At 41.0% G+C, this 15,625-nt stretch overlaps 1 protein-coding gene across 7 annotated transcripts in view; it reads left to right on the top strand.

The window, feature by feature from the left end:
- Positions 1-15,625, top strand: part of HDAC4 (histone deacetylase 4) — a 264,837-nt gene that overhangs the window by 16,884 nt on the left and 232,328 nt on the right. For all 7 annotated transcript variants that reach the window (XM_069782187.1, XM_069782191.1, XM_069782190.1 and 4 more), the window contains exon 2: positions 10,984-11,233. In XM_069782187.1, the coding sequence (XP_069638288.1) occupies positions 11,212-11,233 (22 nt within the window). In that variant the 5' untranslated portion in view covers positions 10,984-11,211. The remainder of the gene's footprint in view (positions 1-10,983; positions 11,234-15,625) is intronic.

Raw genomic sequence — 15,625 nt, 5'->3', positions numbered from 1 at the left:
GTGTGTAGAGGGACCCTTCTGTCTGTAAGGAAGGTGAGTTTGTGTGCTGGATGTGGGGAGATGGAGGTGGTGGAGCAGGTCTGAGATCTTCAGGGGGTGAGCCAGTCCAGCCTCTGGAGCAGTAGGAGAGTCCAGGAGGAAGTTTGCATCATGCTGTATGAGTCTTAACTGATTTCAGTCTGTGCTGTTAGCATGTTAGCATGATAACACTTGTTGTTTTTTTTTTTTCTTTTTTCCCTGTGCCAAAAAAATTTGGGTATCCGGGTATTTTGCAGATTAAAATGCACAAACCATTGTAATATCTCTCTGTGTCACTGTTTTGCAGCAAACAGCAGAGGGCTAAATGTCCACTTGAAAATGATGCAACTTGTTTGTGGAGACCTTGAGGCATGTTTCTTTCCAAGAGCATGATAAAGGTCAGAACTTAAAAAGCACGGTGGTGGTAAGTGTGAATGGCAGCACGGTTAACATTGTGCGGTGAGCACGGAGTATTTGAGAACATGCATAATTAAGTTTCTGGTTAAACTTCATGCTGGTTAAAACTAGCATTGCAATGTAGTCAGTTCCAAAAGAAACTTGGGGAAATGTTTTACTAGACAAAAGAATTGCACGAGTTATGTGACAGGGTTGCTTTAGTGTTCAGACTAAATTATTTTCTCTTGGTAATCAGATAGCATTCAATTAAAAAAAAAAAACACTAGACTAACCTTAAACAAAGTTTGTTCTTTAAAAAAAAGTCAATATTCTTTTTCCAAGTTAATGAAGTAATTAACAATGATTGATGACACATGTATTCAGCTGTTTTATGATGGTAGACCAGATGGGTTAGGCACAGCTAGTGACCAGTAATTTTGATTCTTTGTCAGAAGGAACAAGAAGTTCAAATGTGGGCTGTAACAGCTGAAGTACATGAATAGAAAAGGTAGATGTTTTTCTCTCTGCCTTCCCCTACCTATATATGAGGATTTGAAAAACAAACCCAGGTAAAGAATTGTGGTTTGTTCATTTTTAGCAGTTGAGAAGGCTGAGCTAGAGTGAAAATGTGGTTGGCAAGCTGAAAGTTTCAGTTGTTTCCCAAAACTAATTACAGAAAGGTGTCGGTATCCCTTTTTTTGGCTATATCAAGCTGTTCTGAAAGAGAAAGGAAGATTGTATGTGTGTGCACAAGCAGGTGAAGAAAATACGACTTGGTTTGAAAGCTGCATTACTGAGCAAGTCTACAGAAGAATGGTGAACTTTCTATCATGATCTCATTTTTTCCCCTTTGGTGTCTGCTATGCTAGCAGCATGGAGGGAGAGGATTTGTCAAATACCGTCGGTACAGCACACTGAAGACGGGTGTTGGCAAAGTAGAGAGATCTCGGTGCTGCTGAAATGCTTTGATGGGATTTTAGTATAGGGATACAATGGTAAGTTTTAGAATGTTGGAATATATCACAAGCTGCTGAAACTTTAATTTGCACAAACTGGGGGGGATCTTAATATGTTGTCGAAGTGTTGTGTTTAGACCACGGGCATCGATAGGAAGCTTCAGCTGTTCTGGAGTTTGCATGGGAATGCTTTAGTCGGTGAGATGAGCTTGCTGTCTGCTGGTCACACAAACTCTTCTTGGCACTGAAAATGTTGTTAGGGGGATTTTGATTGAAAAGAATATACCACTTTTTTATCACTTCTCAGTCAAGTAGTTAAAAGGAGTTTTGATTTTTGTGCTTCTGAATTATTGTAGCTAGGGTGATCTAAAAGGAAGGAATGAAGAAATGAGACGGCTGTTGGCCATAAACTCACAGTATTCATTTACCTTCTGTCAAGCACTACTTTCAGCTATCTGATTTGAACTCTTTCAAATGCAGAAATACTAGGATGGAGGAAAAAACATAGGATAGGGGAAGAAGACGGCTTCAGAAAAAGCCAAGACGGTAGATTTTTATAGGTAACTCTGCCCAATTTGTACCGACTCCTCCAAGGCTTCAGTAGCAGCTGGAACAGGCTCCCGAGGCAGACTTTTATCCTTTCTCCCTCCCACGCGGATCCATCTGTGAGACTGCTTGTTCTTGCTGCTCTTGCTGAGAAACTGGATCGAGCTCAGAAGCATCCTGCTCTTTCAGACCCTCTGCCAGAGTCTTGCTAGTCAAGGAGGGCTCTGTAGTCCTGCAAATCTACATATTCCCAGGTTTTACACACAGTTAGTTGCATTTCTGAATCTGCATCTCTTCTATGAGCTGTGTTCCTGCTTGACTAAAAAAATTTTTCCAAGCTGTTGACCACTTTAAATTGGAGCTCCCACAGAGTGAACATGAGGTGGTATTTTCAGATTTGCTCAGGTTCCTAAAGATGATCTTTTGTTCATAGTCTTGGATTACGCATTGGAGGATTTAGATCTACTTGTCATCCACTTGGTTGTTCCCAAAGCCTTGTTTTTTTGCTTTTATGTGTATTTGAGATATCTGCAATGCTGCTTCGACAGCAATACTTGTCGAGGTCTAAAAAGAGAGGACATAGCAGCAGATCCCCTCTTCAGCTACCCAGCAGTATTGCTATCGGTGTGAAATCTGTGGAGGTAGAAATAGCGTTGGTACTGTTGTGGACTCCTAGCAATGAAGGAGAAGGGGCACAAAAACTTTTGGGGTTTCATGGTGACCATGAGAAGACCTGAGGTTTTTCTTTTTAGGACATGGAGGCACCTTCAGCTTTCAAAGTAGCTGGAACTGTTGATCAAGGTGGTGATTTGCAAAAGTGTCTATAGATGTACCATAAAGGATTTGGTGCAGAATATGCATATTCTGCCAAGTTGCCCTTGGTTTAAAGCTTAGTGAGGAAAACTTGCAGACTTCTGCTAGGGGCAAGCTCTAATAGTGGCAGGTATGTATGTGTTAATTTAACATTGAAATGGGTGAATAAGTCTTCATTTCTACTGAAATACCAGTGTCCCCTGTGTTTTCAGTTTGGGCTAGTGTCTCAGCATTTGGATTTACACGACTAAAGTGCAACGGCTGCCACCAGAGATCAAATTGAGCAGCTGACTTCACTTGGAAACACAACTGAAAAGAGCCTGGGAAAGGCAGCCTTACTTAAGGAATCTGTGTGCTGTGGACATTAGTAGTGGAGTGTTTCTTGACAAAAAGAAGCAAAAGGGTATGAAACTGTAGAAGGCAATTTTTCTTGATTATTTTTATTGAGAATTTCTCTTACACGTAATTAGATTAATTATTTCTATATAGGTTTGCTACCCCTGAATAGCTGTGGATTAGCTCTGTGTTAATAAAGTAGCTCACAGTTAGTTAATAGTGTCTTGCCATTTGCGGCTGTTGTTCATTTTGTTTTCTTTTAAAGTCTGAGGGTGAATTCAGTGCATGTATAGCACTGCTTATATTGCAAAGTCTTGCTTAACGAGCCACTGCCTGAAATAATAGCAGGATTGCTCCAAAAGCAACTACCAGGGACGATCTAGCAATATATTATAGCCTTCCCTGAAGGAAATGCGTAAATACAGAGTAGATATTGGTTATTCTTGAATTCTTAATGCACATATACTGTAATTTAACACTTAGGACAACTGTAGTTAGAGATTGAATCTCCTTCTGAACATTATACCATGCAAAACTTGTCACAAAGTTAAAATGTTTAGTGTGAGCGTATAAGCAATAAATCTTTACAGCGTGTATTTGAAAATGGAAGTTTAGGGGAGAGGTGGAAACACAGTATATGTTCTCTTCTAGGCTGTCATGTGAGAATAGCACTTGTAATGGCTGGCATTGAAATGTCAGCATTTACTAAACAAATGTACTGTGTTTTAATTCCTTGAAGTACTGGGTAATGCTTCTGTATTTCTTAGATGGTTAGTATATTTGAATCATTGTGTTGAGCTTTTGATCTTAACAGTAGGTACCTTTGGTTTTGTTACTGCAAGATAGGAATATGGAAACCAAGTTTAGCAGGGATACCCTAGTAATAAGGGCTAGGCTGGTCAGTCTGGATCTGTACTAACTGTGACATGTATGTACCTAATACACTATTGGTGAGAAGCTATTTGTAACAGCTGCTGTATTAGGTTGGGTTTTCTGTTTAATTATTAGTTATACAGTTCTAACTGTAATGAAGACTTAAGGTACTCAAACTGATTTTGTTCTCTGTTTTTCTTAAATGTGGATACTCAAGTGCCATGCAGGTGCTTCCACTTGCCAGTTCACCTGAGTATTTTCTTTAACTTAATGAATGCAGTTGAGTTGATTTGGTGACTGTAGGTTGGTGTGTAGGTGGGCTTTTGTCTTTAAACTTGATTGCCATGTTCTCCAGCAGCATCCAAGAAGAGGCACTTTGGGAGAGGCACTTTGGGAGGCACAACAGGACATGCCTGTGGTGACACTTCTCTGAAACACTCTCTTGTGAGCCAGTGACTTGTCTCACGGGTTTCCTGGCCTTGTGCAGAAGCACTTGGTGTTTGTCCTCTTTTCCAAGAAGTTTGTCCATTTGCTTTTGGAATTCAGGAAAGCTTTTGCTTTTTCCAGCACTCCGAGTCAGAGTTTTGTAGTGAAGCTAAGAAGGAGCATGTAATGCTCCCTGCTTCAGCTTGCCACCCAAAGTATCTTTTCTGATACCTTTCCTCCCTTCTGCGTCCACCCACCCTCTCTCCCAGAAAAAGAATGAGAAAAACTTCTTGCTCTAAAAGAAATAGATGGAAAACAGAGTGATTGGTGACTTCTCTGTATTAATCCTGATTCTGCATCACTGTAATATCCTTAAGTCGCCTCTTTCTGGGCCGAAGACTTATAATCTGCTTCACCTGTATGAAGAATTTGTACCACACCTCTGATTTTTTTTTTCTTGCCCTTCTTTTGAAACTCATATACTGTATACTTGGAAATGGAGGCGGAGTGTCCAGATTTGCCCAAAATATTCATGACTGTGGAGGAACTGGGCTAGTACAGCAGCAAATTTGGTGTTCTATTTTTATTTTTTATTACTGTCATGGTATTCTACTCGAGCTTCTGTCCACAGCTGAGCATTAAGCTGATAGTATATTTTACAGTGCAGCCTGTTACTCCTGCAGTATGTGTTTAGAGACAGAAACCCTGTCTTCAGAGACTTTAAACTCTGAGAGGATGTCTGAGGCTTGCAAATAAGTTTTCTGGGAGAGGACTGTTTTGAATATTGTTGAAAGTGTAGGAAAACCAGGACTTCTCTAAGTGGCCAATGCTTGTTAAACTTGGTCTCCCAGGACAGATTCAGTAAAGATGTATTCTGCTTGAGAAGCAGGAGTTGAAGTGATGTTGTCAAAAGGTTGTGTGGGTCCTCAGGACTACCGTCACTGCTTTTGTCATCTTGCAAAGTGGTGGCTCTGGAGACACGGTCCCTAGAGAGACAAATTGGCCCGGGAGACTGTTTCACGTTGCCTTTGCTCTAAATAAAGATGCAGTAAATCTTTTTGTGGTCACAGTAAATTATTATTGTTTTCAAACAGCTGTATGCCTCTTCCTTGTCCCCTCCTTCTTTCATATATAGATCCTATATTGGCAGTATTTTATAAACAACCCCTGAAAAGCAAAGGCTTTTTTTTTTTTCCTCTGGGTAAGGTTCGGGGTCTGTTGTCAAAGGAGAGATTTAATCAATAAGCTCCAACAGAGGCACTGCCTCTCATTAGGTCTGTGAGTCTGTGCAAAGCATGCACATGCTGCAGCATCGGCTCACTCACAGGCTGCATGTTACAAGTAGGAATCCAGGCAAGCATAACGATGGTGTTGTCATCATCTTATGTGGACATGTGGGATTAAACTTAATGCTGTTTGCCTGTTAATGCGGCAAGGAATCTCTTACCTTGGTAGATTTTTTTTTGGAGGGGGGGAGGGAGGAAATTCTTATAGGTATTTAATCTGCAGTGTCAGGCAGAAGGATCGGTTATAATGCTTTTTGGAAGATTAGTGTTTCCATGGCTCTTGGAGACCAAACCCTGCGGTGTTGGAGCACTGCTAAAGCAGTGCCAGGATGCAGAAGGCGTTGTCCTAGCATCCCTTCTGCTGTTGTCTTCACAGAGCTGGCCTCCTTGTCCTGCTAAAAGGCAGTGTCTTCTGCAAAGCTTTTAACATTCAGGGGTCTGAAAGGCAGAGTGGCTTTCTCTGGACCTAGAAATAAACATCAAAGCACAGCAATCTGGATAGTATGCGTATGACTTCCACCGTGTTTTGATGTATTGAGTCAGCAGGCAGTCAGGTTTTGTTTAACTGAAGTTTTCAAGTGATCTTGTCAGCTGGCTGTAGTGTTGCTATCTGGAGGTGTTGATGGTATGCGTCTGAGAGGGCCTCCAGATGAAGTGAGGTGATCGATAGCTGGGTATCCTGAAGCAACCAGACTGACTTGGCTTAAAACAATCTTGAAACTTCACCCTTAGGCCAAGATTTTAATCTTGGCTGAAGTACTGTAGCAATTTAAGCCCTGAAAAATAGAGCTTTGTAAATAAAGCTGTATTATAACTTTAATTACTGCACATCTGTACTTGTGACTAGTAGAGAGGCACATCTGGAATAGGCTGAGGCGAGGAAGGTGAACATTCATACTGTCAAAACATTTGTATGGCGGAACTGTAAGATTCCTGCTACTTAAAAAAATTCAGTAGCTGCAAGATGTATGGAAACAGACTTGGAAAACTGTTGGATTACTTACATTTTCTAGTTCACATGCAATTCTGTCTCTTAATGGTTGGCTAGATGCCCAGTGGGGAAAAAGTGGTCTTGGAAAGTGTGTGGAGGGAATATTGTAGAACTGAGTTGTGGAGCTGTCATGTGTGTGGTTTTGGGGGGCAAGCCTGGTCGTGCTGTTGGAGAGGAAGAAGGTGAGGGACCTTCTGTTTTACAGAGATGTTAAACAGTTTGGTGTTTGGAGCCATATGCTTTCTCCCTATATGCATTATTCCTGTGTATAGGTGGTTTGTTGCCACATGTGATGACCCAGTCTATTGATGAATGTGCCACTGTTTTCTTTGCAGCTTCTGGAAGAAGCAGTTGAAGTCTCATGAAACTGTTTTAAGCAGATGCATCCCTTCCTTGACATAAATGATGAAATATCTGCCTGCTGTACTGCTGAGGACTGAGTGTGTTGTATGATGTACTTGCTGGCAGGAGATGAGTAAGAGAAGAGCTAAAATGACCAATAGTAACTTTAATCTAGGGAAAGTTGTATAGTAAGGGTTGGTGGTTTGTTGAGGCACCACAACAACTGAGAAACAAGGAGCCTTTGCTGAGGCTGCAGCCCCTCAGTCTATCTCTTACTGTATGGTGACTGCAGATACAGAAGCTCGTTATCAGCTGGTGACAAGGAGGTGACAGTACTCTCAGGCTGTGGCTACTTTCTGAACCAGGAATGTGATGAGGATACAGCTGCAGATGCAGCAGCCTGTGTGGTTTATAGGGAGCATGTGCTGTCAGGCATACCCTGGTAGAAGTAGGCTGAAATAAATAGGCATTAATTTGCTCTTTGTGCTCCTATTCCAGAGTTTTTTAAAAATCCAGCAGGGACCAGACTCTGAACAATTCTCCTGTGAGGCAGAAATCTTGATGATACCAGTCCTGTTTGTTACACCTGATTAAGTAAGAGTGTGTGTTTTACACACCTGCTTGTTTTAGCCTACAATTCTGCTCAGTCTTTCTGCCCTGTAGTCTGAAATGTGCAGTGCCATCCACTGTCTCGTTGCGGATGCTCTTCGGCTGCCCTTTGCTCTGCGCCTGGGGAAGGACTCCATGTGAAGTGCCAAAGCTGGCATGGTCAGTATGCCACTGCTTGTTGTCTGCCAAGAAAATTCACCTAGCCAGCAGGCAGTCCTGGGGCTCGCTCAGAGACAGCAGGCAGGCTAAAGTGAAACACTCCTGCGGCAGCAGTCATCCATCTCTTTTTGCATGCTGGACCCAGTGAGTTTCACCTGAGCACGTGTGCAGCGAAGTCTGCTGTGCCCATGATCGCGCTCCCCCTGAAAAAGGGAGGTGAGCGACCTGTCTAGCCAAAATAGTTGGTTATGAAGTTACTCATGAGAGGATCGTGCTGCTATAAACAAACACATACTCATCCCCATCATGTACGGCATGTGTCTGTGTTAATAGTGGGCAGGCTGCCCAAGCAGCTGATCCCAGCCACGACCCAGTCCTTGCCCGTGCCTGAAGAGCTCGCGAGGAGTGTACCTCTGGATGATGTGTGGGGTGGACTTGCTGTTCTTATGGCTGAAATGTGCAGGCCAGAGGTGATCGCCCTTGTCCTGGAAGGCAGTGGAGCTGAAGTAAAACCAGCTCTGTGTTTTGTTGGCTTTTTTGTTGTTGTTTGTTTGTTTTGTTTTAAAAGAATTTTAAAACAAGTTTTGCTTGGAAAACCCTATAGACCTCCAAACATCGTAGGCATAGGGGTAGGCAGCATTTTGCGTCTCCTAATTTGAGAAATGTTTTTGTGAGATAGTGGTAAAATGACAAATTTATGTAAGAATTGCTGCAAATAGGGGTCTGAAAACAGCTCTTGACCACTTTGGAAATGGCTTATTGGACTGCATTGAGATCCATGCAAATAGTAACTGAGAATAAGATTTTGGTGGTGAAATAAGTTGGGAAATGATTGCTGTTTGTATCTTAGGAAGGTCTGTTTTACTTAGGCTTTACTCATTCTTCTAAAAGAAATGTAGGAAACAAACAAACAAACAAAAAAAAAAACAAAAATAAAGAAGAAAAAAGTGTAGGTGAACTGAATCTGTAGCTTGTCCAATCTGAGCATGGTTATTTTGTTGTCTCTCTTCTTCCCAGGCACTAGTGTTACTAAACATGCAGAAGCTTAATATTTTGAGTCTCATGCCTGACTGAATTTAGACAGACGTTTGGGGGAATAAGTGGGAATAGGTAAACTGGTGGTGCTGTTAAATGGATTTGCTGCTAATGTTTCAGTCCAGTTTCTTCCAGAAATTCATACACGTTTTCTCACTGTTCATGCTTTGTCCTTCATTCTTGCATTGTGAAAATTAGTAGACTGAAATCTGTTAACTTCATTCCAAATCCTTCTTGTCTACAGCTGAGATTGCTTATGCTATAACATTACCTGCTGTTTTTATTGGAAATGAATGATGTTAATATTTTGCTAATGCCTGGTCTAAGTTGACCCGACTCTCTTCAACAGGATGTGCAAATTAATGGAACTGGAAGATCTTGAACATTTGGGATAGCAGAGACCTGCAGGGATTAGAAATTACACTTAAGTAATTTTCTCCTGAATTTGACGCATAACATGAAAGAGCATTCCAGGTCTCTAAAAATGCAAGACAGGCAGAGGAACTTGGAGAGTAGTAGTGCTGAGACACTTGGGGTAGAGAGAAACAGCCAGTTAAAGAAGTTTTTTTAATGAAATACAGCAAGGAAGACCTCTTTGTTCAACAGCGTCTGCTTGGGCATTATTCTGCAAACCAGGGAAGTACCTTTATAAAGCAGGGCCCATCATAAGTGATGGTGGTGGTATTTAAGTCTTAGACCTGGTTTTGCTGCCTTATTGGAAAGGAACACAAATATCTGAGCATGATAAGAGCTCTTTCAAGAATGGATGAGACTACTTGGAATGTAATGGCACAGATAAATTGTGGACAGATGCTCATTGTGCAAGCGGCAATAGTAGTTACTATCATAATCATCCCCCGCCCAAGGAATATTGCTGTCTCTTTGCTGGAGGTCACCACACCCTCAGAGCTGCTGGTGGAGCAGTTTGGGGTAAGTGCTCCCTGCTTTGCTTTGAGCAGAGTCAGCTGGATTAATTTAGATGGGTTAACTAGCTGGCTTCTGCCAGCAGGCTGACTTCATGTCTGAAGTGGGTTAGGGAGTGTTGGGTATAAGCTGTTCTTGCTAGCCAAGCTGTGAGGGCCGAAATGCCTTGTCAGGGCAGGGAGGAACTCCTCCGGGTACCAGCTGTCTGTTCACGTCATCCTCAGTATCCAGGAGAGGTTATCTGTTGGGAACCTGAATGTTGATGACTTTTTCCTTGCAAAGAAGGGAAGTAACCTGTGGTTGTGAAATACTTTGCATAAAGGACACAATTTGGTTTAATCTGTTTCAGTAGCTTTAGCTGGTAGCATGTATCAGTGGCAGGTGTCTCTATGTATATTAAAACAGAGCAATCTCCCTGAGATACCCTGCCTGTAAAACATGGCTATTTAGAAGTGCTGGATGCCACTTGGTATAGTGCCAAAAAAACCCCAAACACCCAAAACTGAACTTCAGGACACTTTGCAGCAGGTTCTTTTGGTGTAAGTATCGCTGGTTGCATCAGAGACACCATCTGTGGGGGTCTCTGAGGTCAGGGTTTCTATAAGCTAGGGTATCTACTGCTTTTATATTTTTATTTGGGGGGCAGGGGTACACTAGTTTGCTAATTCAGTGGGTTGGGTTTTTTTTCCTCTCTTCTTCCTCCCTCTAATATACAGCTTAAAAATAATGGAGAAGTGTGAATTTTTTTCCCCTGGGGCAGTACGAAGTTGCTTCTTAATAATCTGCTGGAGGCTTGGGTTGAGTGGGAGTGGAATTGATTGTGTGGGTTTTTTCCTTCCTGCTCCAAGACCACTTCTTGGCACCGAGGAATTTTTCTTGAGACTTCTTTGGGGAACAGATGCGTGAAGTACAGTTACCATTCATACATACGGCTTTTAAAATATGGAAGCTGTTGGACTGAAGTGGCTTCATATGGTGCTATTGGAGGATGAGAATTAACATGCGAGTTTGGGTTTTTAAGACTTGAATGTGTAGTTGAAAAGTTGGGGGGGGTTTAATTGTTTTTTATGATAAATATTGGTCTGCATTTTTATGGTTATCAATCAAAATTACATCTATAACTCTGAAAATTACTCTCTCTGCAACCTTTAATGCTTAAAATAGTATCCTAGTTTAATCTTTCTTTCTGGGGATAAATATGTTACATAATGTGTAATTTAAATGGTTGTAAATCTTAATTCTCTAATATAGACATATTTTTCTTTATTTGCAGGTTCCCATTTTGAAAGCCATTAGAAGATATTCTGCCACCCTATTGGATTACTCCCTATACAACTCAGCATGTCACTGTGCCCTGGATTTTATAAGGTGGCCATGATTTAATCCCCACTTCCAATTTCTATGTATTGGTGAAGCATTGGAGCTCGTTAGAGCTGCTGTTACTTGCGTGGAAACTGATCCGTCTCAAATTCCTTCTCCAAAGGACTAGACGTTGCTAGCAATGAGCTCCCAAAGCCATCCAGGTAAGGGCAAAACCACTTCAAATGTAGTAACGACAGCAAAACACTATGTGTTTGCTGCATGAACAGACTTCTTACTGTGTTGAAATGATAGTCCAGTCCCTCTCCTTGTACTATTACTTTGTTTAAAACTGAGACTTTGCATGAAGATGGAAAATTGTGTTGCTGTTACCAGAGTTCCAAGGAAATCTTGCCATTTTAGCTTTCTAACTGTTGTATTACATATCACTGAAAGTTGTAGGTATTTTGTGAGATGTTAACCAGACGTTTAATTTGTTAAATCTATGCTGATAAGTCTTAACGGTATGTAGTGTGCCTCTAAGGAATGGTCATGGTTCTGCTGGTATGTCTTTATTGATATTTCAGAAAACTCTTTGACTTTTAAAGTACTTTTTAGTAGGAAAGAATAGTTTTGCTGGAAAAAAGAGTCAATTGATCCATCTCAATGTTGCCTGGGGGATTATCCCTAATGTGTCTTGTAATTTAAGACATCTGATTCATCACTACAAAATTGTGTATTTCTGTCTGTCAAGAGGATCTGTAGATACTCAGTTACCTACTTTGTAGCTTAAAGTGATCTCATACATTTGTATTTGGTGAGTTTCAGGTTAACTTTGTGTTAGGCAGAGCTTTGTGAGCTTGTGCTTTGGAAGAGGAATTTTAATTGTGCTCTGATATGCCTGCTTTGACTGTTGAATTTTGTGGTAGACAAGATGACTGCTGGGAAGCAAGTAATGCAACAACGACAAGGCACGTGAAAGTACTTATTTAACTACGCCTTTGAGAGATTTAATCAGTTTTGGGCTAACAGTCAAATAAGACTGAAGTATTAAAAGCCAACAAACAGCTCCTAAGATTTAAGGAACTGTATATTTGTGGGACGAAGAATTTCGTATTTGCTTCAGAATTAACTCTAGCAGCCCATTTGAATTTCTGAGGCTGGGAACAAGAAACGCTGCAGTAAATAGGGATGCTGGAGTTTACAAGCAGCAGCGCTGAAAATCTGACCCTCGTGTAGGAACTGACGAGTTTATAAGTCTCTAAAATTATCAGTGTTATCAAAAATAAAAAAATCTGGCTTCTACTTCCATAATACAGCAGCCTCTTAGATTTTGAAACTTGCTTCTGGTATTATGGGGAGTTGGAAGACTAAGTATATTTGCATGTGCAGAGTGCACACAGGTATTCACCTGCGACACATTTCTTGCAACGTGATGTTTTTCAAGAGAACAGTTCTTCAAAGAAGTGGATAGTTGTTATTTGAATGCTTTCCTGTCTCAAATGTGAGTGAGACTGAGGAGCTAATGACTGCCTGCTTTTTTCTCATTACGGTGGGATAGGTTAAATGCATACCTATATTTAAAAACCAACCAACAAACCTAACTTGATATTGCTTTACTTCTTAAGGAGCAGCTCTCCAGATATTTAGGAAGAGGGGATGTCCTCCTTCGTTGGGCTGTTCTGTTGATGCAGGAGTATTGGAAGCCTGCTGCTGCTTTGTCTTGTTTTCCTTTAATTCACCTGCTAACCCTTTTGTCTTTCCTTTTTTTACTGGTTCTGCTACTTTTACTCAAGTTCTCTGCTGATGATGTAGCAGGGAGTCATGTAGGAAAGGCTAATGAAAGAAAACAAGAAGCTCCTCGTGTAAGAAGTGTTTCTGTAATGCTAAAAATTGGTTTGAGCCTACCTTTTCTAACTACCGTGTCTAGAGTGGTCCTTGTTGAGAAGGCTTGTGTAATGAAAACCCAGGGAAGTGGCAGCTCAGCTGGCTGGCTTTGGACATATGTGTGTTTTCCAGTGCTGCTGTTCTTAAACCTTCTTGGCCCTTGTCACGTAAGACCTTAGAGTAAGGTATGGGATGGCTCAATAAGAATTAAACTTGTGGCTACTGTATGAGTGTTTGGTAGAAAATAAGACTATTAGTAGGGGAAAGTTTTTTGTTTTTTTGTTTTTTTTCTCTACTCTGGTAGTTAGCCCTTTCAAATTTAAAGAAACTATTGCAGTTTTATTATTTAGAAATACAGCTTAAACTTCCTATTAACTCTTGCAATGAGGGACAGGAGATAGAAACTCAAGGCTCATTGTCAACTCATTCACTGGTGATCATTTAAAGGGTGAAAAACTTTCATAAAACTGAAAAGGTGGAGGAAATGGTCTTGTGCTATTTTTTTACAGAATGGTGTTTGTTCTGCAGGTAGGCTTTGTATGAAAATATTTTCAAATGGTATCAACTTCCACAAAGTCTGTCTTCTCATCAAATGCTGTTGTGAAATTCTCCCTGTGCCCTTCCTAGGTGTTGGGTTCTTATTTTGGTGGTATTTCCAAGCATGGGGTTGAAATTCTACAGTGTATCATGGTGGCTTTTTACCTCTGGCTTAGACTGTGGTATTCTTATTGCTTGTTTCTCTTTTAGAGTCAGTTTTATAATAATTGGTAAAAATATTTTCCAAACCTTTCCAAAGACAACATCTGGACTTCTCATGTCAGTTATGATAGCTATTTTGATTATACAGCTACAGGTAATTATTACTAATGATGTGCATTGTTTAAGGGAAGGCTCTGGCTTAACTCAAGAGCCTATTAAACCTTGCTTCAGTGGATACAAGCTTTCTTCTCTAATCTTCTCCAAACCTATCACTAATGGGATGTTTTGGGAACAGTGCCATAAAATTGTTGCAGCGTAGGTGAATGAAAGTGGTTTGGTGGTGGTTTTTTTTTTTCTTCTACTCTGCAAAGCTCTCTTGTGAGAAACGTTGGGTATTGAAGGCTTCTCACTGAACAAGGTGAAAAAATATGGAGAAGACTAAGTTGTCTAAAAAAAGTATGACTTCCCTGCCCCTCCATTCTTCCCCCATCACTGCCACTTCTTTTGTTATATTTTGGAGTAAACTTTCTCAGAGAATAAGAAATAACTTTTGGAGAAGTAAGAATACCCAGGTGGGAGAAGTTAATCCTCAAGGACTTCCAGTGGGTAAATCAATCTGTCCTGAGCCCTAGACATAAAGTAAAGACCTTGGACCTTTGTCTTCTGGGCCAAAGGCTCACTCCACAGTCTCCTACTTGAGCTTTGGGTTAAGACCAGCAGCTCTTATGAACTTAACTAGCCACAAAAATGCATGTGGGTGCGCTGTGTGCATGAGGAGCAGAAGCAGGTAGGCTGCTGGTGTCCCTCTGGCCGCAAGCACTGCGTGCCCATCGTTGTGTGGTGCCCACTGCTCTGGAGGAATGACTGGCTCCTGGCAGGTGTCAGTAGGTTTTGTGGATTCCTGGGTGGGAATGAGAATCGCTTTGGGTGGAACTGCTGGTCAGGATGAAATGGTCGGGGAAAGGGGCTGAAATTGGAAGGTGGGATTGCAGGAGGATAGGCTTTCCCCAGCAGCGATGGGAGCGGGAGCCTACATAGACCTAGTCAAGACAAAGCTCAGAGGCATTGTGTGCCCTTTGGCTTTTGGCAGAGGAGTTGCTGTTTCTTCCAGTGCTGGAACAAAGCTGAAAAAAAATGCTGAAATTGTGCTATAAAAGATCAAGTTGCTGCAAAGTATAATTAAGAAAATTAGGCTAATTAAGATAACATTTAGGATTATGACAAAGCTTGGGGGGGAAGGGGAAAGCATGTTTAGTTTCACTACTTAACCTGTTATGTTGCCCACAATTTAAACTTGCCTTACGTAACCTGTGGTGCTGATGCTGCTCATCGTACCCAGGCTGGCTGGGCTGTGAGTATTTGTGGGGTTGTGGTTTTTTTGGCTCTTTTTTTTTTTTTTTTCTCTCTTACTGACCTTAAATGATTTCTTGCAGTCCCCTTCTACCTACCCCCTTAATTTTCAGTGGCTTGAGTTTCACTATCATTTGGTTCTTTAATCAGTAAAGATTGTTCTGCTGATACTAGTTATACATAAAGATTAGTTTAAAAAACCAAAACACTTAAAGTTAATCACTCAACTGATTTGTATTTGTTTAAAGTTCACTTTCCTTTGTAAAAGCTGAAAATCTCCATGTTCAATGAAGCATTTTGTTTATGAAATGTTATCTTACAGGAATTAGCCAGTCTGAATGCAAATGCTATATTCTTTCTTCAGAGCTACTCTTGCGGAGATGCAAATTTTATTTACATTTTGAAATGCTGAATGTTTGATAATTAGGAATATTGAAGTTTAAGAATGAGCTGCCTATCTGATATGGAAAAATCTGCAGCAGGATCATTAAGACTGAGAGGAGATATCAGAGAAGGCAGAAAGCTTCATGATCACACAACACTGGGAAAATGAGTTAGCAAGTCATGTGCTGTGATTTGCTAGATTGATAAGTACTTTTGTATGGTGTTTTATCTGCTGAGTGCGAGAAGCCACTCTCCTTTCATACTCCGTGGCTCAATGAGGCATGGAAAGCTCTTTC

The sequence above is a fragment of the Haliaeetus albicilla genome, chromosome 4 (genome assembly GCF_947461875.1).
Source record: "Haliaeetus albicilla chromosome 4, bHalAlb1.1, whole genome shotgun sequence".
Classification (NCBI taxonomy): Eukaryota; Metazoa; Chordata; class Aves; order Accipitriformes; family Accipitridae; genus Haliaeetus; species Haliaeetus albicilla.
Note: the sequence above shows the minus strand (reverse complement) of the source record. Positions and strands in the feature narration are given on the sequence as shown.